Source organism: Xenia sp. Carnegie-2017, unplaced genomic scaffold (genome assembly GCF_021976095.1).
Source record: "Xenia sp. Carnegie-2017 unplaced genomic scaffold, XeniaSp_v1 HiC_scaffold_21, whole genome shotgun sequence".
NCBI classification, from domain to species: Eukaryota; Metazoa; Cnidaria; class Anthozoa; order Malacalcyonacea; family Xeniidae; genus Xenia; species Xenia sp. Carnegie-2017.
Window position 1 is genome coordinate 227,364 of NW_025813484.1, and position 23,978 is coordinate 251,341.

The following is a 23,978-nucleotide window of genomic DNA, read 5'->3' on the forward strand; positions in this document are numbered from 1 at the left end:
TTTTCATCAATATCCAACGTCTTCGTGTGATATACAAAATATTGTAGAAAGAGAATGATTTTATTGTTATACAACACAATATTGTATCATGAAACGACAGTTTGTTCTGGACTTTAGGAAAAGAATATTACCAAAGATGTCTTTCATCTTCGAGTGCATTTTCACCTTCCAGAGAAAGAAAAGATGAAAACAGTCAATGAGTTATACATCGAGTGCTTGAAATTTAATACGAGAAAAAGATTTTCTACATTACATTTTAAGCACATCGTTACTTCAAACAAGCATTAAAATAAATCATTTAAATTTTTTTTGGAAGAATTTACGAAGAACATTTTATGAGCGATGAACTGTTGTCATCAATATAAATACAAATCTCACGACTATTATGAGTACAGGGTGTACATACACTTGTCTAACGATTAATGACCGCCTAGACTATCGTTCGATGCCCTTCTTCGGACATAAATCGTCTTCGCCACAAGTATGACAAGAATGTTAATTTCATTAGAGTGTTCAACAACGTTGCCATGGATACATAGTTATCTTGCCGCGTCGCCACAACTGAAATATAATTTACCCTTTGAAATTTGGCCCATTTCTTTTTCTTAAGTTGTAAATGTTAGAAAACTAAGACGTCGAACAAGAGTATATTGATATCAGCTCAAAACAATGACACAATGAAGTAAATAAGAAAAGAAAAGATATTTAAATGTTGATGTACAAACTCAACAGGGTATTACATAGAGGCAATGTTACAGTCTATAGATATATAATGAATAGCACAGGAAAAGTAAATACTGTCGTGTATTACGCAATGTTCACATTAATATGAACGATCTAAGCAATGTTTAATTTAAACCAATGTGTACTTCGTCACATAAATACTATGAGCTTTACACTTGTGTCAACATGAGACATTTCGCCAAATACGGCATTCTAATATACGATGACGTCGTTTAACCACTCATCACCTGTCGCTTCCGGGATATTCTAGCGGCTTCTATCACATTGCAACGATAAAAACATCTCAGGGAAATCCTACGTCGCCTGTCGTCGCCTGATGACGTCATATGAAGCGGAACTGACCGCGAGCCGGGTGGAGTACGATTTCACAGAGATATACACGACAAACGATTGATGTATTAAAAGTAAGCGGACATGGAGCTTAGAAGGAACTGAGCAATCATTTTCTTCAATGTTAAGATATCGATGTAGATCATCCTCACATCAGCCTAGTGATCTCTTTAAATTGCTAAGTTCGTGTTCAATCATTGATAACGAAAATGATACAACTGTTTCGTTTGTTTTATTAAATTCCTAAATGATTGCATGATTCATTGTTTTTATTAAAGATAAAATCAGATTTGCTTAACTTTAATCCAATCGATTAAGCATGCAGAAAAGCTGTATTTCCTTTTATTTCAAGGCGAGTCAAGTTATTAATATCGTCATGTAGAATGACCTTAGAATTTAACCTCACCAAATATAGAATGAAATAGAAACCTTACTTGAAACTTTTTAAGCCCTTTGAAACATATAGAAAAAAACACACCTTCGTATAAATGATCCTTTCTAAGTAAATTCTTAACATAACAACATATGCATTGACCAACTTTTATATTAAAAATATTCTAAATCATATTCGAAACCAGGAATCAAAGATTAATACAAAGTTTCTTTTCGTAGGATCGCAGACGTATGTGTGAACGTCACTCTCCCTGCGTACCCCGAGTACCATAGTGGATCTCGGAGTATGATGGGCTTAAGCTTGCTATTGACATCCCCAAGTAAGATAGCGTGGAGGGGACGAAATCTCCTATCGGAACGTTAACATGCCTGTCCCAAGATGTCGGGAAGCATGGATCATTTTTTGTTTTCAAATTTTTTTTCTGATATGTACGCGTTTTTTATTTAAAAATAAAAAGCGAAAGGCTCACAGCTTTAAGCTGTTGCTTAATTTCTCGTAAACTAAACAAATCTTAGTTAAAGAGCTTGACATCAGTAGATGGAAGCAAGAAAGCTACAAAAATCGTAAAACATCTTGTTTCCATTTTACGTCGTCTTTAAAGGATTTTGGCTCAAGAAATTTACATTTTGCTTTCTGTAGTGCTCTATCTCATAGTGTTTAACGTAAAAACTTGGTGACTTAAATTTTAAATTGAACGCTTTAATCATAAAAGATCGATAATGTTTAGAAAACCTCTTAACATTATGTATATGTTCCATAAATAACATTTAACAATATATATACATATTTATATATATAAAATAGCACGCAAATATTCTTGTGTTTGTAAGTTTTGCCATAAATTTCGTAAAATAATCATCTCTGCAGCGCATGAAAAACAATAAAGTGTAAAGTCACTAACCTCATTATTCCTGTGAAACAACAATACCTCTCAAAAGAACATGATATTGCGTCACTGTTTCACCTTTGACTGTTACTGTGGTGGATGCACTAACAACTGCATTAGTATCATGGTCAGCGGTAGGCTGCCATCGAAATACAATGTCTTTCTTAGCTCCACTCTCCACACTTGATTTGATGGGGTCAAAACTGAAGCCTTTTTCGTTGCATTCTTTGAGACTATCAAAAACAAACTCGCAGGATTTTCGATTCACCATACTTGACTTAATACATCCAACCAAAATACGTCGTTCTATAGGTTTGAAGGACTCCCCTTGTTTGCTTTCGCTCTTGAACATCAGAAGAACTTTTTTTTGAAGAGGCGAGCCTAGTAACATCATGAAATGACTTGAAAGAATGAAGTAAATAGTTGCAAAACTAAGATAATTCAAAAAGAAAACAGGATTTAGACAGACAACACAAGGCTCAAAAAAAGAAATGTTTCCATCTTTTCTACCTTCCTCGTGTTCACTGATGATTTCCGTAAGTGATTTTTCTTGTTGACGAAGTTCATCCCATCCTTGAAGATACATCAATGTCGGAGATGCCCTTGCTCGCAAACGCACAATCTCGCTTACATCATTGTTAACCTCGATACTTAGTTCGTCAGCAAAATATTCACTGGCATGATCAGGGGTAAAAGTGACAAAAATATCCTGAGATTTGCCAGGTTCTATATTGCCTGACGACGGCACACAATCAAATACAACTTGACCAGAATAGTTAGAGCAACCTAAAAAATTCGACATGAAGCCAGTACTTTGACGAAAACATTATAAACGAGAAGTGTACCTATAGCTGGAGATTCTGTTTCAAATGGCATGGTGTTTCGTAATATCGACCGCTTGGATTTCGATAAACTTGCAAAGTTAAGATCGTAGGAGACACGTAATTCAGAATTGTTCTCCAGCTATAAAACCCACAAGTTTGTAGACATTCAACAATGGATGAACTTCACAAAATAAGATCATGAAAAAATTTCAGCACAATCACCTTAAACATCGCAGTTACTGAGTCGTGAACCAATGCATAGCCAAAATCAATGACAGAATTTTCAACATTACTTGCGACAACGGGCGTGACACCTTTACCTCGTAATTTCACATGCAGGCTCGAACGAACACAATTGAACTCCAATACTTCATAAAACTGCAAATGATGAAATCATAATGATGGTAATTTCAACACAAATGAACTTTAGAGAAGACTGACATACCTCTTCTGCTGACTGAGGTGAGAATGAAATGCAGCAGGAGATACTCTCCATACTCTCTAAAGTTCGATTGACATTGAGCAACATAAAAGGACCATGAGGATCAAGGATGGATGTTGATAACTCCAACGTATATGACGAAATGTTTTGAATGGTCAAATCTCTGACTTCTCGCTGTCCTGAATAATTAACATTTGTCAAAGGTTAATCGAGCAATGGGTATGTAAGGGTGGGGGATGACAAAAAGGATGAATGTATGCAAGATTTAATGAAGAGGTAATGATTATATTTAAAGGAATTTTGTCTTACCAACAGAGACTGGACCAAAATCAACAGAAGATCTTCCATAATTTGAAACAACAACCAGATGAGGCCTAATTGCAGGACAATGTACTTTTAAGAACAACGTATTGTATACACTATATTCTAATGTTCCAGGTTCACTTGACTCTCCACTAGCAACAAAACACGGTATACTGTAGCTGTTAAATTGGTTTTCAAAGTTTTTCAGAAGGGAGAGTTGAGCTGCAGAGTATTCGTCACTTCTAAAAATATAAGACAAAAGATTTACGTGTAAAAGTTGGCTATCTACAATGACTTAATAATTTTAAAGAGATTCATTCGATAAACATTCACCCTTTCATATCTTTGTCGTCGGTGCTTGTTTTCATTGATGTCGATTGTGTCTTAGATGCAACTGAAGATGTTTGTCTTCGTTTTGGTGAATCTTTTCCACTTTTCTTTCCACCCAACTTGGTTAATTGTTTCTTTACATTAGATGGTGAGGTAGTTGGAATAGTTTCCTCCACTTTGGAGGAACTTTCTTCACTTATCTTTCTTTTTACCATCTTACCAGCAATACGAAAAGTTTCTTGAATGATTTCTTCTTCCAACAGTTGTGGTGAGAATGTTACATCAATGTTACAGCTCTAAATCACGTTATATCTACGTATCAACTGAATGAGTAACGCAACCAATGGGAGTAAACCATTTGTTACAATACCTTTCCTGGCATGACAACACCAACAGCGGGAGATATATTGATAGGAGAGCCCGAAGGAACAACAAACTCAAAGGTAGTTGGTCCAAACTTAGCCACAGGCCCCTTCCCAATACGCGGTACTTCATGTGTAAAGCCATTTTCATCAGTGAGATGATTGGTGACTTTCAGTTTAGCAACTGAACTGTCACCTATGCTCGTTGCACGAAATGATATGCTTGATACTGATAGTTTTAATGGTGGGTAGACACCAGTCCCCTGCATGAAATACTAAACTCGGTCCCAATGCCATTCTTGCACACAAGATCCATATTATACTCCTAGAAGAGAGGGAATTTTACGAAACTGAAAATAATTAACTAGGGAAAGATTGAAATACATGAAATTGCTGTATCGTAACTGATTGTAACATTTTATTGAAAAGTATAAATAAATGAGACAAAAGAACTTCACCTGAGCATTCTTCGGACTAAATATAACATCAACATCAAGACTTTCTAACGGAAGTAAAGTACCAAAACCATCATTTGGTTGTACTTCTAAACACTGAAACAAAATGAAATGAATATATATACATGAGTAGTTATATTTCATTGAGCAAAAATTATAACCAATATTACCTCGGGTACACGACAAAATCCATACATTTGTGCAAGAACTGATTTGTTTGTCATGGTAATGGTCTGTTTTACAGACTCCACAGTTGTACAATAACCAAAATCAATTTTGGAGACATTGAATTCAATATCGGATGGAGTTACAATAGCATGTACAGTGAATTGGACTGGACGCGTCTAAACATCAAATCATATATTAAGATAAGATACTGTTGATCTTGGAGAAAATAAAAGTTAACAAACCTTATCAGCAACACATATTGTAAGTGGCGCTCGAAGAATTCCAGTTTCAGCGTTAAAATAATTTGGACAATCTTTAGACAATGTCTTTCTAGAATGTTTAAAAAACCATTATATTAATGTATCAAGTATTGTACACAAAACAATATTGTTACCTTGGTAGGAATTTAAGTTGAGCAGAAAATTGGGACTGTGCCTGAATGTAAGCAGTCTTTGGTAATAACTCCAGGTGATTACTAACATCTTTATTTACTTCAAACTTTAGTCTGAGTGCTGATGTTGCTCTAAACAAAGACAAACATGAAAGCAATTTCTTTTTGAGAATTTTTCCATGTTTCGTGGTTTACATTAAGATAAGTTACCTGTTGTTTATGACAATAGCATCTTGATAGAGTCTGTCATACATACAGATTTTGAGATCCACTATCTTAAAACAACACAACATAAGTGTAAACTTTCATAGTTAGCTACTAACACTTTATCTAGTATACCTCACGTTCAACCCACACAGGAACGTCGATACAAGTCCCATGAACATTGATGATGATCTGCAAGTAATTAAGAGTGAGAGTACAAAAAAAAGTATGGAAAACGCAATAGCAACTTACAGGCAATAATTCTCCATCTTCAAATGTAATTTCGAACGAGCAGGTGCTGTCACCAGGCTTAAGAGGTGCAAATATCACTTCGAGTTGAAATGAAGTTTGTGGTCTCAATTCTCCACATTTCACCTAAGAAAGAAAGCAAGTAGGAACGAGTTGAAATGAAGTTTGTGGTTTTAATTCTCCACATTTCACCTAAGAAAGAAAGCAAGTAGGAACGAGTTGAAATGAAGTTTGTGGTTTTAATTCTCCACATTTCTACGATGAAAGCATGTAGGAACGAGTTGAAATGAAGTTTGTGGATTAATTCTCCACATTTCACCTAAGAAAGAAAGCAAGTAGGAACGAGTTGAAATGAAGTTTGTGGTCTCAATTCTCCACATTTCACCTAAGAAAGAAAGCACGTACGAACGAGTTGAAAGTCCTTAACTTTAAATGTTCATGATTACAAACCTCGCCAAGCGTGAACTCTTCTGTTACGATGTCATCAGACTTTTTATGTATAGGTGAAGGTAAATCTTCCATCTCTTGTTTATCTTCGATATTTTGTTTTTCAAAGTGTTTCTTATCCTGAGTTTTGTCATCAAGTTCTTTAATCAACAGGAATTCACCACAGCTATCACTATTGTTTCATAACATTTTTTTTTAACAAACACAATCATACCTTTTAACTTTTCTTGCTTATTAAAATCGTCTCCAACATTTTCCACAACATTTCTGTCAGTTTCCTATAAAAAATATTACATAAATTGTTCAAATGATTCTGAAAAATAAAAATAATTAATATTTTCACAATTCTATCCAACTTATCCGCTGAGCCAATCTAAATCAAAGATAAGCTGATCCGATGGTATTTTAAGTATACCTTAAATAATGGAGGATTGACGTCAACTGACGAAAGACATTTCTTCACGTAAAACCTAGTGCCCAATGCTCCGTCATTTATCAACGTGACTATTTTTTTACAACTCTCTCCAAGAATTTGAGAGCCAAAGTTGATGTGTTCTTTATCAACGCTGACCTAGAGGAAACACAATATATCCATGACACAATGATACGATGAATCAACTATGTTTATGTTTTATGACAATGTGCATAGGCAAGATCTTTTAAGTATAGTATTGCTATGGTAAATAAGATCTCATAAGGATAGTATCACTATGGATAAATAAGATCTCATAATGATAGTATCACTATGGATAAATAAGATCTCTTAAGGATAGTATCACTATGGATAAATAAGATCTCATAAGGATAGTATCACTATGGATAAATAAGATCTCATAAGGATAGTATCACTATGGATAAATAAGATCTCTTAAGGATAGTATCACTATGGATAAATAAGATCTCTTAAGGATAGTATCACTATGGATAAATAAGATCTCTTAAGGATAGTATCACTATGGATAAATAAGATCTCATAAAGATAGCATGGATAAACATGATCACGTCCAATGTAAGAAGACACTTTAAGATAAACCTGACACTTTTTGGAGAGACATTTCACAGGCACAGAAAATGGACCAGTTTGAGCAAGAAAATCAATTTGACCAATAAGATCTTCATTCAGCTTCAAAAGAAAATATTTTACAATAATTTTAGTCTTTGCAAATTGACAAGATAAAATTTTGAGGTATTCTTTACCATAGGTTTAAATAAAACGGCAAAATGACATGTAAGGCCAGCAGACATCGCTCCTGGTGGATCATAACTGAATAATAAAGAGTAAGAGGGGATAAACAGGGGAACAATATGATTACTTGGTGATTATATATCCACGTAACTTACATGACGTCAATAAAGTCAAGTAACTGTTCAGACATTCCAACATATTTACAAAAATTCTGAGTAAATGAAACGTTCGTGAGGATGATTTTCTTCCGATAACTTTTGCCGACATCGAAATCCTGAAATACACATTTCAACAAAAAGATTGAAAAGGCATAAGAAAGAAACATTGATTCAGTTACCTTAAAGATGATAACTTCAGGTTTGCTATAAAAAGCCTGACCCTGTAAAACACAAGAACGCAATTTATGCAAATTATATATCTGATACAAAGACGTTAATTAAGAATGAACTAACTTTAAACTCTCTTCCAACAGCTACTTGTTTTGAACAATATTATCCCTTTGTTTCTTTAAGGATCGTTCTCTTATTTCCTGATAAGCAAGCAACCAGTAAATAATCAATATTTTAACTACAGTAAAAGAAAATGTGTTCTTCTTCACAAGAAAATGAACGTAGGTAATTAACCTGTTCTGTTTTACTCATGGCATTGTTCACTGTCAATTTTCTTTCCGTCTGACATTTGTCAAATTTCTAAAAAAGATCATCATAGGTGATGAAAATTCAATCCATATAGCTACGATATAAGAAAGGAGGAACCATCATAAAAACCTTGTTTGCACTCTCTTCAAAATCATTCCATAATCCAGGAAATTCTGGTTCAACAAGATCGTCTTCGTCATGATCAGAATCACTAAATTATTGTTCAAGTAATGAAAATATGAAAAACTTATGATCATGGACGATGACAACTCAATATCCTAAATTAAAATACCCATCTTTTTCTTCATCACGACTTGTGTGACCAAATGGAGAGAAATCATCTTCGTCATCAGATGAAACTGGGACGAGTTTGCTGGGTAAAAATCCTCCCTAATGAAGAAAAGAAACTTGTCAGTTACTTTGTTTTTTTCTGTAACCAAATTACCGTTGTGCCTACCCCAGCATCTTCAGCATCTGCACTGTATTCCATTGAAGAGGAACCGCTGTACACTTTGAACGGTTTTGATTTCGTTCTTCTTTTAGCAAATCTCTAAAGTAAAATATTATAAAACACTAAAGACCAGAAATTCGAAAGATTAGGAATTTAAAGGATGTAGCAATCAACGAATGAAGAAAGTGAAGCTTCAAATGCGCAAAGAATCGAGATTTGAGAGAACAAAGACAGTGGAGTGCAAAAAATTACAGTTTAAACCTTGTTTCTATCACGATGTTTCTCTGGCCAAAGTTGTGGTTGCTGTTGAAAACGTTTTTTCATTTGTTTTTCCTCTCTCAGTAACTTATCGGCAATTTCGATCTTAAATATAAGAAAAAATCGTTTGAATTCCGAGTACGCAACTTCGAAAATAGGATTGGAAAGAATAGTCGCAAATTACGAAACGAAACTAGTATACAAGTGTCGTTGATTATATTTTACGAGAAAAGAAGTATACAAAAAAATTCCGTACCTGTCTTTCCCGTTGTCTTTTCTCTAATGTTCTTAAAAACAAAAAATATAATGTATATCGTCAAATCATTTGTCTTTAAACACAACATATCAATGACCACCCATTTACAAAGTAAATTCATAAACAGAAAAAAGCAAACAATTGAATAATTGACAGTTGAAAATGGCATTACTCTTTATCTTTTTCAAACTGTCTTATTCGCTTTCGACGAGTTAATATTTCATCAGGATTCAATCCATCAATAAGAATTTCTTCTCGTTCAAGTTGATCTCTTTGTTCTTGCTCCTGTCTCATTACATCTCGTCTTGCTTCAATCGTACGTAAACTGTCCTGAATAGCAAAAATGATATGATGTCATCACATGACTTATATAGACTGATTTCAAAATAACATGACGCCACTCACGAAGACAAAAAATTACCTTGTTTTTCTCAATGTTGTTCTTCAAACTTAATAAATTTTTGATTCTGATTTCCATATCAGCGCGGTGATGATCTTCGTCTTCAGCTTCCTTCAAACGAACTCTAAAATGTTAGTAAGAGTAAATTTAAAGGACTATGATCAGAAAAAATGTCAATTATCTATAATTTCAGGATAAAAAGATTGATGTAAGCCCACCTAGTCATTGTCTCTTTTAAAAACTTTGAAGCTTGTTCTCTACTTTTTTTAGCCATATTGATAGCATGTCGATGTTTTCTTTCTCGTTCACGTAATGCTGTGATATTCTCCCTACATTTGCACATATATAAATGAACCATTTGTACACAATATGGTCACACAATATATTATCAATTATTTTATATTACTAGTATATTTTATACATCATATTATAATTTACTTCTCGCGTGTTCTTCGACGTTTGTCAGCAGCCATTGCTGCTATATTTTCTTTTCTGATTCTCATTGCACTGGCTTCTGACTTATTTTTTACTTCAAACTGTTCCTCCTTTTCAAGTTCTTCACCAGCCAGAAGGAATCGACCTTGTTCCATTTTTGCCAATGAAAGGGAATATCTGAAACAAACACAAATGCTCTCAGGGTCATATCACACTGGAATAAAATGAAGGTTTAACTATTTACTCAGCAGAATCAAGTCTATCTCTTATTGCCATTTCTACTTTATGTTCCGTGTCAAGTTCACAACACAATTTGGTGTAATGTGACTTGAGTCGAAATATTGGTGCCCTGAAAATAAGATAATTCAAACTGTAAACATAGTTTGTAGCTATCAAAAGAAGAGAATCGCTCAATTGAAAACACAACAAAAATACTTGTTTCCTTTTGATTCATGGCATTCAATTTCCTTTTCAACTTTCTGAATTTCTTTCTCCAATGATTGTATATTTTCACGACATTTCCCCAGCTCCTCCCTGTTAAAATAAGTAAGAAAACATTATTTTTGTTAAACAAAATCAACTGATCCATAAAAGAACCTGGATTGAATCACAAGATAATCATTCTGCACCACTTGATCACTTAGAGCATCAAGGTGTCTCCTCAGAGCAAGCATCTCCAATTTATCCTTAATTTGTACATATATGCATGTAATTTCTATCAAATATATCAATATTCACAAATGATGATTATCTGTTTGATTACCTGTCGAATGTGTCTTGTGACAGAATCTGAATGGTATTCTGTATCATCACCTGTCATTTCATATTCATCACCACCAGTAACACCATCCAGACTCCTTAGCACAGAATATTAATTTTAGCAACATATTCATGCAAAGAAACATTTCAATAACTTAATGCTTACCCAGTCAACGACTCTGTATCTTCATCGCTCATTGCATTCTGTTCAAAATCCGAAGGAGAATCACTTTCATGAACTTTAAAATCCGCTAAAAAAATTTAAATTATGATAAATTATCATATATAAGTGGATTTTTAAAATCTCCAAGACGTTCAACACAAATTGAAATTTTACGCTTTACATGTTCCTTCACCTTCTTCGTCAGAGTCATAATCATTTTCATTCTTCAATACTTCATTTTCAGCATCAATCAAATTGCTCATCTTTTCCTTTGACTCGCTACCCATCAACTCCATTTACTTAAAGAAATGCTGCAAAAGCATTAATGAAATATAGCTTTTACGATTATACTAAACTGATATAAATTATGTGCATAAATACTCTGACATACTTTCATCAAAAGCAAAAACAGAAACTATCCTTGTACAAAAGAGAAATATTTTCATTTCAATGCAGTGGATTTAATTAATTTTATTTCAATTCGATTGAATCAATTGCTTGTCTCACTCACTGACGCCATCTTGTATGTTTCGGAACGAACTCGGAAGTTTCCGTACGAGCTTTTCAACTTGACACTCGACCTTGTATAGATGAACTTCAATATTCACCCTTATAACTGGTTTCTTTCCCCTAGTACTTCTATAGATTGCTGAAAAAAGTTATTTGAATAAGAAACTTTCCTGATTTATGTGTTTCTGTGTGTAAGCTTGTTTTCTAACTGGAAGATTACGTTTCACATGACCATTTTCGACCAATTACATTTAAATATTGATTATAATCTTTGCCATTGATGTGCACGAACTCAACAAGGAGGACTGAATGATAACAGTGAACTCCATATATATGCATCTGAAATGATAACGACAATACATTTATAGACATAAAATTGAATCCTAAGCCTCCCGATACCCCGAGATAGTTGAACACAAGAGCGTTTCATATTAATTGACCAGACAATCCTTGTTTGCCATGAAGCCCATACAATACAAAAGAATACTTTATTTCAGAACAACATGTAAATACATCATTATTAAGAAAAAGGAAACCCAGAGGTTAGCCCTATCTCAAGGGTCTCCTATTTATGTAAAAAATCTTACAGAACTAGTTAATAAAAATAAAAAATAATAAATAAATAAATAAAATAAATAGTAAATAATAATAAAAAAAAAAATGGACTCGTGATACAGGAGAAACAGTAAACGAGAGAGTTAAATCAGAATGATATAAGCCAATAAAAATTGTTTAAAACATGTTTAAAATTTTATTAAATTATAAGTAAAAAAGGCAGAAGTTGTTTGAACCTTTAGTGAATTCTTGGACTTTGTAAACAAAAAGATAAAATTCGAAAGCAAAAAACCCCGTTTTCGGGCCATGCTTCCCGATACCTTCTGATATGTAAGGCACTAGAACTCCGCATGTTAACGTTTCGGTAGGAGATTTCGGCCCCTCCACGCTATCATACTTGGGAGATGCAATAGCAAGCTTCCGCCCATCAGACCCTGAGATCACCTGCGATAGGCTTTGCTCGGGGTACGCAGGGAGAGTGCGGTCGCCACCGAAGTGTGGGCCCCTAAGCCACTGCATACTATATCGCACACAGCTCGAACGCATGCGCAGATGATTTCTCTATTAAATTGTTACTAAGCATGCTATTTACTTTAAAATTGGTGCTAGTAGATGCAGTGCGCAGATAATTTATCCTAAAATTTGTGACTGAGCGAGCTAATTACGCCATAATTTGTACTAGTACATACAGTTAGTCGTTGCCATGACCATGAACTTGAAGAGTTGGTGCAGTTGGCTACGCATAATAAGATTAATTCTCAATTAATTTGTGACGGAGCAAGCTCGGAAATTGGTGCTTGTATATGCGCTTAGCAAATTTCAATCATATATTTTGACACTACTTAATCTATACCCCAACTTAATATTATTGTCCAGACAGTTCTTTCAGTTTCCCTGCATTAACTCAACCCCCCCTAATCCTGTCATGGTTTTGTTCAATATGGCGGTACACTTTGCTAAAATTTTTAATATGGGTAAAAATCTCCTTTGTTTATGTTAAAGTTTTTCGATTGATTGCTTGAAACTTTTCATCTTATTTATATTTTATTTAACAGCTGGGACTCGACGTTTTCAAAGAATACGTTGTTTTGCGATAAAAATCGAGCAAATTAACAAGAACCACGGATTTTATGTATGTAATGTACTATACATCACAAAACGTAGTAAAATGTTTGAGAAATTCGATAACAATAAACACATTAACGGTAATTTATACAGTCGTTTCTCGTATACTTAGAAATTGTATGGATGTCAGTTATTAAAATTGACTAATACAAACTGAATTGCCTCTTTTAAGCTATTTCATAATACCTCAAAAGTACAGTGCAGGTGGTTGTGTGATGGCTTTAACAAACAATCAAAGAAGGCTGGTTTTGTCAGCAAAAGTAGTATGAGCAGTCCAATAAGATGGACTGGCTTCATTGTTACTGTAATTATTGGTGGAGCTGCTGTATATTATGTTAAAAAAGCCAAGGAAGAAATGGGAAAAAGTTAGTACTATAATATTTTGTTATAATATGTTGAATTTGTTCTTTTCTCAAACCTCTTCCATATGGTTACTCTATTTTCCATCCGTCAGAACGAGAAGTGGAAAGAAACAGATCGATAGGAAAAGCTGCTATTGGTGGGCCATTTACATTGGTAAACCATGAAGGAATTACAGTGACTCATAAGGATTTCTTTGGCAATTGGTTAATGTTGTATTTTGGTTTTACCCACTGTCCTGATGTTTGTCCTGAAACTTTGGAAAAACTACAAAATGCTTTGGATAAGATTGGTAAGCAATGTGAACAGGAATCTTTATCATAAATTTTAATTTTGAAATATGGCAAACCTAAGCTTGTTAATCAAGATTGTACAAAAGATGTTCCTGATAAAGTTTTACCAATATTTATTACCGTGGATCCTGCCCGAGATGATGTTAACACTGTTGCTGAATACATTAAAGGTAGTTGGAAATTTTGTTGTTCAAGAAAACAGTCCACATATCCATACCAAAACAAACAATTTTTTTTTAAGATTTCCATCCTAGATTGGTGGGTCTAACTGGGACAGATGAACAAATAAAGGCTGTATGTAAAGAATATAGAGTTTACTACAGTGCCGGACCTGCAGATGCTGACAATGATTATATTGTAAGGAACAACAAATGATCAATCATATTTATAAAAAGATTTTACTACTATTTTTGTTTATGTTTTCATACAGGTTGATCATTCTGTGATATTATATCTTGTTGATCCTCAAGGAGAATTTGTTGACTACTTCGGTCAAAATATGGATGAAAATGAGATAGCAAATACAACTATCAGTCACATGTTAAAGTATAAATTACAAAGTAAAAATAACAATAGATGACAACTGATGTTATGACTTCTGCTATCATATTACAAAATATATCTTATGTTGCTACTAATGGCAAACTAACATAGCTAGTTAAGTAAATGTAAACGAGAAACTATTATACAACCAAGATATCGTCTGGATGATGATGTCATTATAAATTTTAACAATCATCTATCTGCCATAATAAGAACAATACCAATCAATGCCATAGCAACAGTTGTCCATCCAGCACCGTACGACCAACTGAAGTAAATATCTTCATCCCAAAATTTGAATGTGTATATCATCATTGCAATAAAAGCGGAAACAGCTGAATAAATTAATGATTTAAAAATAAAACAACTTGTATGATTATTTTACATGAAAGATAAACGATTGACCACACATACCTGCGATACCAATTAAACTACAGTTTACGACGATAGGATATTTTGTACGTCTTGTGTAGAAAGAATAAATTGCAGCAAAAACAAAGGCCAATATAAAGAGAAACATTGAGATGGAAAGTAAGATCATTACCATCACATTCCAAGCTGTTATAAAATAAAGGAAAAGAGCATTAAAAAAGTAAAGTAGGAATAAATTATGAAATATATTTCCTAAAAATGAACGATAATATATCCATCAATTTTCAAAAGGAAAAGTATTCTGTGTGAAAAAATCCAGAGATTTATAAACATACCTGCGACTTTAAGGTTCAAACAATTACTCTTACTTTCAACATAAGTGCCATTTTCGTAGACGTCAAAACATCTTTCATACAAGCCTTCATAATGATAGTGAACTTGATTGGCGTTTAAACCAGCTTTCTTTATTGTATGTTGATTCCAGTGAGAAGTCGCAAATGCCAGAATCAGCATTAAAATGGACACAAAAGAAGTGACATAAGTCACAATTATCTTGATCATTGTTACAAATTATTACGAAAAGTTGTGAAATAAATGTTTCAAAAGTCAATAATTCTTTGTCGTTTATTATGCCTCAAATACGTTTTCGACTAAAGAATGTGGAAACCGCGACGAGTTATTCATTGGAGGAATGAAACCGAGTTGCCTGCATACGGGCGTCTGAGGCGGAGGTGCCCACTGCTGCCATGTAGGTGGTTTTGAAATTTGAATGGTACTATAATCAGTGGCATCAACCACTGTTAAGTGTTTACCAAATATTTTCTACTCAAATAAATATCACGTATTATATTATTTGTTGCTGTTTAGGTACGTTACCGTAAAAATTATCTGCCAGCGATTGTTTATGTTGATCTGCTTGTTATGATTATGAGCATGAATATTCTAACGAATAAACTCACTGGGTTTGAATTTCTTTGTCCCTTTTAAATCACTCTTTATTTATTCGTAAAACCAAGGTAAAACCTTACCAAAAAAAATCCATGTCACGTGGTTCTTTATCAACGGGACCAACAACAACTATCCCAAATTTTGAGTATATGAGAGCTATGATGTATTTCAGTATATGAGAATAACGAGAGCTTTAAAAATATTTGTGATTATTAGTTACAAGTTGTAAAAAACATGCTTGCAACATTGAAAAAATTGAATACTGATGTTGATGCTGAAGATTGAAGGCAACCATCGTCAATTCACCAGTTCACTTGGAAAATGAACGAACAGCTATGTAATTATGTCCTTTACAAGAATCGTCATTTGACAGGAGTCATCTTTCTTTCGTTCTTTTCTTACCTTTGTGTCTACTTTTTTTGCCCACTTTTATCTCTAACTTAATGTCTAACTTTTTGTATCTTTGCCTTTAAGTCTTCCTTTGTGTTTACCTTTATATCTAATTTTATGTAAACCTTTATGTCTACCTTTATGTCTACCTTTGTCGACCTTTATGTCTACCTTTTTGTCCAGCTTTATGTCCACCTTTATGTCTACCTTTATGTCTACCTTTATGTCTACCTTTATGTCTACCTTTATGTCTACCTTTGTCTACCTTTATGTCTACCTTTATGTCCACCTTTATGTCTATCTTTATGTCTACCTTTATGTCTACCTTTATGTCTACCTTTATGTCCACCTTTATGTCTACCTTTATGTCTACCTTTGTCTACCTTTATGTCTACCTTTATGTCCACCTTTATGTCTACCTTTATGTCTACCTTTATGTCTACTTTTATCTCCACCTTTATGTCTACCTTTGTGTCTACCTTTATATCTACATTTATGGACACGACCATTTTATAGCAAATCATTCTGCAGTGCTCCTAAGCTTCTACGTCGCGGATAGAATTTGGTACGCGTCCGCTAGTCATAATGTCAGCTGTCCCTTTATCTGCCACCTTGAAGCCATTCACTGAAGATGAAGGAACTTTATAGATCGGATTTCAGAGCTCCACTGACCTTACCAAACATCATTGGGACCTGGACGTAGCATCTCATGCAAAATTGATATATTTTACTATCGCGCAGTTTATTATTAAAAATGTAGATGACGTTATGCCATGATTTGTTAATTTTGGAAAAGAATGTCAATAAGGAGCGTGTCGTAGTTAAGCTCAAAGAAATTTAAGAATATTATAGTTATTCATTTTTTATAAATCGATTGTTTTCGCAATGAGCAAGCACGGAAATATTCGCATAGCAGGAGTAAATAAACCTGAGAACGAAACGGAAGATAGAAAATGCAAGAAAGATGAACCAATAAGAATTTGTGAAGGATGGAATGTCAAAGAATGTTGTCATAGAAGTGTATTGTCTATTCATGTATAATTCATTCATTACAACGGATGCAGGCACCCACAGAAAACACAAACATTTCACGATATGTATCAAATTTACCATTCATGGTGGTAAATGTGAGAAAATAACATCATTGATCATACAGAATAAAAACCAACAAATTGTGAAAGCAAGATAGAAAAATAATGTTTCAATAAGATAATTTTTGAAAACCGTCTTTTATCTCTTTCAATCGTGCAGCATCCTAACAATGTCGCCTATGGTGTTAGCCACGCCTCCAGGCGATAACACACATTTCATATTAATATCAATGAAACCACTGAGTCACAAGCAGCCTGTATCTGTTACATAGCTTGCTGTAAATATGTACAGAAGCACTGTTGCTATTTCTCTGTTAGTGGCGATTATTACAGGGACGTGCAAGACACAAGATAATGGTAAGTCAATGTTTATTTTATCTTATGAGACATTTGTCTTTCGTAAAACCATGTGTCTGGATACTATTTCACAGCATTTTTTAAATGACTAAGTTAAAATATTTAGCTAACAATGCAAAACTCTCTCTCTTCCACCAAATCAAAACAAATGCAAATGTGCAGAAAAATAGGTAACAGTGAAAAAAAAAAAGGGACTGAAGTATTCATATGAATGGAACCAAAGAGTTGGAACATTTTCCCTGGGGCTAAAAACTGAAGATGCATATTTTATACCCAACCGTTTCAATAACAGTGCTTGCATGAGTTAAAATAAACTTTAACTTGATTATTTATCGACAGCAGACACTTGCTCTTGTCCTTATAAATTTCACCTTTGTTTCTAACAGCCAAAAATTTCAAGACGAAACATTAAAGCGTGTCGACATAAATAAACATAAATGAAAAATTTTGAAATTAAAAGATAATCGCCTATATTCGTAAATAATGACCAATTTGGTATCCAAGTAACATAACTTTGCCTATCGTATTATATTTCACGTTCTGGTCTCATCCTAATGTGTTGAGCATAGGAATATTTTAGAATTGGCGGGAATCGTTAGATAACGTCATGAATTATTATTTCATGTGTGAAAGCATAAATGACTCATATCTACTTTTTTCCTTTTCTGATTAAATTCACTACGTGCTATTACAGAGCATGGCAAGATGAAGATAGCAACAGACACTTGACCTTTGATTTGATTTGCTTATTTTTTAAGAAACATATCTTAACTACACGAAGTGAAAAACCAACAACACGCTGCTTACAACGGAAATTAATTGTTGTTTAGTAAAGAAAATATTTGTCGGTGTTCACAAACTCTGGTTTTAGTATTCAAGTTAAATCTGGTGTAAATTAAAAGCATGGTAAATGGTTTCATATTCTTATCTTACTTCGAATGTTGCATTAGAGAGCTATCAGTATAACGATTGATAACAACCGCGAAGTGACAAAGTCACAATTAAGTCTGTTTCCGGCGTGTCCATAACTTCATTCATTTGTTCTGGTATATTTATCAATAATGTCATCTTATCCTAACCCTTTTTCGATTCATTTTTTATGCTTTAAACATTATCCTTGCTCGCTTTGTCATATTATTTTCATGTCACAACCTTATATTCCGAACAATTGGTAAAATCTTAACTTGTGTTGAAACTACGCCAAATGTCAGACATATTTTCAAACTGGCGGACATTTTCAAGAGATGTTATTAAAATGACAGAGTTTCAAACTTGATAAAACATTATGTATACCAAGAGGTAAACACAATAAATAAATACTTAAAATTTAAATTTAAAAGAATTTTTAAAGTATCTTCCAAGGATACTTTTTGTAAATTCTTCTAAATGTATGAATGTTGACTGCCTGTATATTCCTGTGTAGGACGTATGACCTAACGTTATGATGATCGTTAATATCAAAGTATGCATTCACATGATTCTTAGTTAAAGCTTTAAAATGTCCTTTCTCATTTCATAACATGGAAAAGAGTTATTTACCTTAAATGGGACCAATAATTCTAATTTATCTGTCAATCGTCACAGAAAGACAAAGCGAAAGTAGATCACTGGAAAATTATCGTTAGTATATGACTTAACAGGGTGTATAGAAGGACGAATAAGATGTGAATGCTTCATTAAAATTAGTCATCCATCCAGTATTACTTGATTAAATAAGAAGGTTTGTTACTATTGAAAAGATAGAGCTTAAGAGTGATTCAAGATTAATATTTCGTTCTAAGAACATGACGGGTCATTCTTCTACTTGAAAGCATGAGACCAGGATGAATTTTGAAAGCCTGTCACAACGCTATTGTGAAGTATTTAATTTAAAGTTCATCCATTTTAAGCTGAATTTCTTTGACATACAACAAAAGAAAAAGAACAGAAAATGAGCATATGTCAATTAAAAGTTCAGAACAACGACGCCAAGATCCCATTTTAGCTGTTTTATTAAAGAACGACTGACGCCAGCATTAACGTTATTTGATGAATAACCTTTGTCTATGGTAATCTTAGGCTTATTCTCTTTCATTATTGTTAATGAAATAATAATATTTTTCAGAGTACTTGCAATGCAATACTTGCGTTAGCGAAGTCAATTATGCCAGCAGGGATCCCGGATGTCCCATCTCTGGCGAGAACGTCAACATTCAAACATGTCCACAAAATTTCGATCGTTGTATCTCGTATCGAGCACGTAATATACTCACGGGAAAGATGGTGTTTCGACGACATTGCGCTAATCAAAAGATTTGTAAATTGCAGTGTTTGTTTAAACAGCACTTTGATTGTGAAAAAAGTTGTTGTATAAATGACTTGTGTAATGACAGGAAATTGGAAGTATACAAGGTAGGAACTACGACACCTAGGACAATAAAACAAACCATAACGACAAAATCAACAAAAACAACTGCTACAATCAAAACCAAGATACCCTCTACACCACCACCTACAAAGCCTAACGTCGCAAAGTCCACGTCAACCACTGCTATCCCAGAATTCACCACGACCAGTAATGTTCAACACAGTACTACTAAAAAAGGAAAACCCACCACACAAGAATATATAACGACAACAGAAGAACAATTATTAGGAGGACCAACAGACCAGGAAATATCAACAGGTACAAAGTTCAACCGACAGACAAGAGATTGAAGATAAACAATAGACATTCCTTTTTTCTGTCCATGCTAATTTGAAAATATCCTCTAATGTAGGGAAGCCAAATCCCAATTGCAGAGATCGTAGAAAAGAGTGCCCGCTATATGCTAGTTATCCAGCGTATTGTCAATATACAAGAAACTTCATGTTAGTCCACTGTCCAGAAAGTTGTAAATTTTGTGGTAAGTCACAAATACTATAACGTGTTGCTTTAAGAACATTGATGGTGATGGAGGACTGTTGGTGAGGTTATTTAGAACTGCGTTTTTAATTATTTGGAGACGTCATTTTCGCAGAAAGAATTCCAAGAGGAGCAAGAACAAGACCAACTACAAGTGGTACAACAACTGTAAGTTTTACAGAAGTACAAACAACCAGCAATCGTGTGATTGAAGGACCAAGTAAAGGTAAATTTTTATCTAATATAACTTTATGACAAAATGATGAAGGAAATTTTCCAATATTTTATCACAGGTTGTGAGGATAAACGTAAAAGATGTGGACATTTTTCAAATTTTGATGGATACTGCGGGTATCATAAAGGTTTTATGATGACATACTGTCCTCTATCCTGCAATTTTTGTGGTACGTACTATTTTTTAAGGTCTACTTAAGAATAAAGAAGGAAAACTAGTTCACTGTGTTTTCTTCTAGATGAAGTGCGCCTTCCAGAATCTCCAACCAATCCGAAAACAAAAGAACCTGCGATAACCAAGGAGCCAACAAGTGGGATATCTTTTTCTTTAATAGGGAGAGGATGATATTAACTTGGCTTTTTTGTTGTGTTTAAGGTACATCAAAGACAACAATGGCTCAACAAGAAACAACTAACAGTTTTGATGGGGAAGGTAAGGGATGGCACAGGATAATGAACCGCGCACAAAGATCACGAATTTTATTTTGGGAGTTTTCAAAACTGATAAAATGTACTATTACTTAAACGTACACACATTGAAAAAACTAGCGAAAAAAAAACAAAAAAATGTTATTGCGTGAAACTCAGTTAAGAAAATTTTATTTTTAGACTTGAATGACGGATGTGTTGACTTAAGAGAAAACTGCACATTTTACGCAACAAAATATGATGGATATTGCGAGTACAATAAAGATTATATGGAGATTTATTGTCCATTTTCTTGTGGATATTGTGGTAAGTTTAAACGAGGAAGGCAAAGATCTCCATACATGACCAAAAAAACATAGTCGTTTGCCGCGAGTGCGCAGTGACTACTCACACAAAAAATTTGTTTCGAAAATACATCATGAGAGCAAAGTACTTTGTACAAATACAATTTACCTTTGACGACGTACAAAGTGTTTTTAATCTCTCAGGAACAACATCAATAGAGAATGCTTTTCCTCATCCTCCAATTTTCCATAATGGCCATAACGTGAGAGGTACTTATTGCAAAAAATGAATAAATTTCGTAGATTTTTACCTTGAACAATAGAATATATATTAACTTAAACTATTCCCTTCAGATTTTCCAGATTTTCCAGCACCCCCCGTCAGTAAAGGTAATGTTTAAAATGTATTTTTACAAAAAAAATCAGGACACATATCATTAATATTTTCGTAACATTGTACCCAATTATTTCAGATGCAAGATGGTTAACTCTATCTTGCAATGAGGTAAATATATTTATTTAATACTTGTATAAATTTTATCAATAATAAAACATGTTTTTGGTTTGTTGTAGTGTAAAAATGGTGAACAAGAATGTTTTTCCAAATGTATTGTTATTCTCAAGGATGGTACATATGAACCAACAGGAAATAACGTATGTAAAAAATTGCTTGGGCAGCCAGAGAAAATTATACCTTGTTAATAAATCTATATAATGGAATGTAGAATAATGACTTGTTGAATACTCTACGTTTTCAAATGTAATCTTCAAACAACCATGTATGGATGACTAGAGACGATGTAATATTTTGTTCTCCAATATATTTAAGTCCAGCGTCAATTACCACAAACCTTAAATTGCCTTGTTTTCTTTTTTCAAAAAACTGGAACAAAGTTTTGCTCTCGAAGATGGATATTTTATTTAAATAGTAAATGATTTACCTGTATAATAGAGATAGACATCATAACTTTTAAATTGTAACTTGCAGTTATATGATATTGTGCAACCACAATTGAAGATCTTTTAAGTCATTCTCATCATTGCCTTTGGCACTACATTCAATAAAATCAACTTTCATTGAACGTATGTCTTCAAAACTGAAATCTTTTCCTTTCTGTCCAACAAAAACCTCGTCACAATTGACAGATTTCTCGTCCAGAGCTCTCACAGCTGCAGCTCTTGTTTTACGCAGGGTATTACTTAGATAAACAAGTGAAATATTAATTTTGATTAGGTGTCACTTTAATGATGAAAAATGCAGTTACATTAGATGAAAGATTTAGAGAAAGAATTACAATACAAAAAAATACTAAAATATGTTCAATTTATAATTATGAAAAACTCTTTTTGTGTCAACTGTACAAATTTGGAAGTATTTCAAAGTTAAAAATGTTATCAAAAAATTCTCAAAGAAAAAAGGTAAATATACTCACATTTCTTTAGCCAGCTGTGATTTGATGACATTCATTGACTTTGCTGTAGTTAGATCTGATTAATTCAGAGATTTTTTAGAATTTAGATATAAATATAAAGCTTTCCACTTTACAAGCACAGTACATACCTTGCTTGTTGCAGGCAACAAGGACTTTTGGAGAGATTTTGTTAAATGTCTTATTACTTAGTATGTCAAATAAGCATCTATGATAAGAAATTATTTCTTGTTACTGTCATTGTACAAACATTTCATTTCAAAAAAAATCACTTACTCAGCAACAGCATGAAGTTCTCGAATAATGTTGGCACTGTCCACAACAAAGATTATACCTCTAAAATATTCAATACTTTCATTTACTCAATGGAACACCAAGTTATCAAACCACAATAAAATTATCCTACGATATGGTAAATTTTTAACAACTTCAAGATGGTTTCAATATACCGTGCAGAATCTTTAAATTTATCAGTAAATTTTGATCTTAGTTTTTCATTTCCAGGTATATCAACCAATTCAAGTAACTTTCCATCTTTCATCTAAAAATATTCATTATACGTACATTACAATAAAATTGAACTTTAAGAAAATAGAAAAATATGGTATTTACCTGTTTAGAAGAGTAAGGTCCTTTGTTTTCTTTAATTGAAGTGTGAGTTTCAACAAAGGTACCATAGTAAAGCTGCAATTGAATGGCAAATTCAAAACAAAATTTATGAAATATTCATTATTTTCGGAAGTTTTCTTACCCTGGTAAACAGAAGAGTTTTTCCAGCGTCAGATAAGCCCACGAGAATAATGGTATTTCGCTTATTTCGTCCGAAACCCATGACCCACACAATAACTAAAACACATTCGCTGTTCAGAATCTTAAACTTTCTTCTAACTGCACGAAACATTTTCATGAACAAAATTATTATTAAAAATTGAAATCTCTACATACCTAAAGAGATAATAACAACAGTCACCGCTGATATCAAAGCAAAAATTGTTCCATTGTCACCATCCAGAATGAAAGCCACGTTTTGTAAATCAATCGCCATATTGGAATAAGGATAATTTCCCATCTGTCAGAAGGAGAGAGGAGCAGCATTGA

General features: G+C 33.5%; 5 protein-coding genes across 5 annotated transcripts; 2 read left to right on the forward strand and 3 right to left on the reverse strand.

The window, feature by feature from the left end:
• Nucleotides 1-2,151: 2,151 nt before the first annotated feature.
• LOC124444774 (cilia- and flagella-associated protein 74-like) lies at nt 2,152-11,823 on the reverse strand. The gene is given in 42 exon segments (XM_046995427.1): nt 2,152-2,735; nt 2,865-3,140; nt 3,200-3,317; nt 3,401-3,556; nt 3,624-3,799; nt 3,930-4,165; nt 4,257-4,549; nt 4,624-4,877; nt 4,880-4,940; nt 5,074-5,166; nt 5,241-5,414; nt 5,481-5,568; nt 5,633-5,761; nt 5,840-5,904; nt 5,969-6,025; nt 6,086-6,208; nt 6,533-6,669; nt 6,744-6,807; nt 6,945-7,100; nt 7,563-7,652; nt 7,727-7,793; nt 7,871-7,989; nt 8,053-8,094; nt 8,168-8,199; nt 8,202-8,244; nt 8,339-8,404; nt 8,483-8,564; nt 8,646-8,743; nt 8,811-8,903; nt 9,066-9,167; nt 9,319-9,349; nt 9,491-9,648; nt 9,740-9,842; nt 9,937-10,047; nt 10,157-10,330; nt 10,398-10,502; nt 10,589-10,687; nt 10,751-10,839; nt 10,917-11,010; nt 11,079-11,163; nt 11,257-11,386; nt 11,467-11,823. Coding segments are annotated over 41 exon segments (5,016 nt in total). The 5' UTR covers nt 11,372-11,386; nt 11,467-11,823; the 3' UTR covers nt 2,152-2,373.
• A 1,227-nt stretch (nt 11,824-13,050) lies between these two features.
• LOC124444408 (protein SCO1 homolog, mitochondrial-like) lies at nt 13,051-14,825 on the forward strand. Its single transcript, XM_046995021.1, has 7 exons — nt 13,051-13,114; nt 13,196-13,272; nt 13,438-13,630; nt 13,720-13,917; nt 13,993-14,088; nt 14,160-14,275; nt 14,349-14,825. Exons 1-7 carry the CDS (start codon nt 13,066-13,068, stop codon nt 14,496-14,498), a joined length of 879 nt encoding a protein of 292 aa, XP_046850977.1. The 5' UTR covers nt 13,051-13,065; the 3' UTR covers nt 14,499-14,825.
• Nucleotides 14,298-15,495, reverse strand: LOC124444409 (lens fiber membrane intrinsic protein-like). Its single transcript, XM_046995022.1, has 3 exons — nt 15,169-15,495; nt 14,876-15,019; nt 14,298-14,796 (listed from the first exon to the last, which is right to left on the reverse strand). Exons 1-3 carry the CDS (start codon nt 15,392-15,394, stop codon nt 14,654-14,656), a joined length of 513 nt encoding a protein of 170 aa, XP_046850978.1. The 5' UTR covers nt 15,395-15,495; the 3' UTR covers nt 14,298-14,653.
• A 1,992-nt stretch (nt 15,496-17,487) lies between these two features.
• LOC124443931 lies at nt 17,488-22,532 on the forward strand. The gene is made up of 12 exons (XM_046994480.1): nt 17,488-17,619; nt 19,724-20,284; nt 20,379-20,504; nt 20,619-20,729; nt 20,797-20,907; nt 20,977-21,048; nt 21,114-21,170; nt 21,347-21,472; nt 21,655-21,720; nt 21,805-21,840; nt 21,924-21,955; nt 22,024-22,532. The coding sequence occupies exons 1-12, from the start codon at nt 17,547-17,549 to the stop codon at nt 22,150-22,152; spliced, it is 1,500 nt and encodes a 499-aa protein (XP_046850436.1). The 5' UTR covers nt 17,488-17,546; the 3' UTR covers nt 22,153-22,532.
• LOC124443934 (signal recognition particle receptor subunit beta-like) lies at nt 21,322-23,917 on the reverse strand. Its single transcript, XM_046994484.1, has 9 exons — nt 23,826-23,917; nt 23,632-23,726; nt 23,493-23,564; nt 23,330-23,421; nt 23,157-23,216; nt 23,012-23,088; nt 22,884-22,938; nt 22,392-22,649; nt 21,322-21,761 (listed from the first exon to the last, which is right to left on the reverse strand). The coding sequence occupies exons 2-8, from the start codon at nt 23,710-23,712 to the stop codon at nt 22,439-22,441; spliced, it is 648 nt and encodes a 215-aa protein (XP_046850440.1). The 5' UTR covers nt 23,713-23,726; nt 23,826-23,917; the 3' UTR covers nt 21,322-21,761; nt 22,392-22,438.
• Nucleotides 23,918-23,978: the final 61 nt, after the last annotated feature.

Excerpts from the sequence above, each read along its gene's own strand:
- LOC124443931 (XM_046994480.1), top strand. The coding sequence starts at position 17,547 with ATGTACAGAAGCACTGTTGCTATTTCTCTGTTAGTGGCGATTATTACA. Across the intron at positions 20,908-20,976 it reads TCTATCCTGCAATTTTTGTG|ATGAAGTGCGCCTTCCAGAA; the intron begins GTACGTACTATT and ends GTTTTCTTCTAG. Across the intron at positions 21,049-21,113 it reads GATAACCAAGGAGCCAACAA|GTACATCAAAGACAACAATG; the intron begins GTGGGATATCTT and ends GTTGTGTTTAAG.
- LOC124443934 (XM_046994484.1), bottom strand. The coding sequence starts at position 23,712 with ATGGGTTTCGGACGAAATAAGCGAAATACCATTATTCTCGTGGGCTTA. Across the intron at positions 23,422-23,492 it reads GACCTTACTCTTCTAAACAG|ATGAAAGATGGAAAGTTACT; the intron begins GTAAATACCATA and ends GAATATTTTTAG. Across the intron at positions 22,650-22,883 it reads TCACAGCTGGCTAAAGAAAT|TAATACCCTGCGTAAAACAA; the intron begins GTGAGTATATTT and ends TGTTTATCTAAG.
- LOC124444408 (XM_046995021.1), top strand. The coding sequence starts at position 13,066 with ATGGTTTTGTTCAATATGGCGGTACACTTTGCTAAAATTTTTAATATG. Across the intron at positions 13,631-13,719 it reads CAAGGAAGAAATGGGAAAAA|AACGAGAAGTGGAAAGAAAC; the intron begins GTTAGTACTATA and ends TCCATCCGTCAG. Across the intron at positions 14,276-14,348 it reads ATGCTGACAATGATTATATT|GTTGATCATTCTGTGATATT; the intron begins GTAAGGAACAAC and ends GTTTTCATACAG.
- LOC124444409 (XM_046995022.1), bottom strand. The coding sequence starts at position 15,394 with ATGATCAAGATAATTGTGACTTATGTCACTTCTTTTGTGTCCATTTTA. Across the intron at positions 15,020-15,168 it reads TTTGAACCTTAAAGTCGCAG|CTTGGAATGTGATGGTAATG; the intron begins GTATGTTTATAA and ends ATTTTATAACAG. Across the intron at positions 14,797-14,875 it reads TAGTTTAATTGGTATCGCAG|CTGTTTCCGCTTTTATTGCA; the intron begins GTATGTGTGGTC and ends TAATTTATTCAG.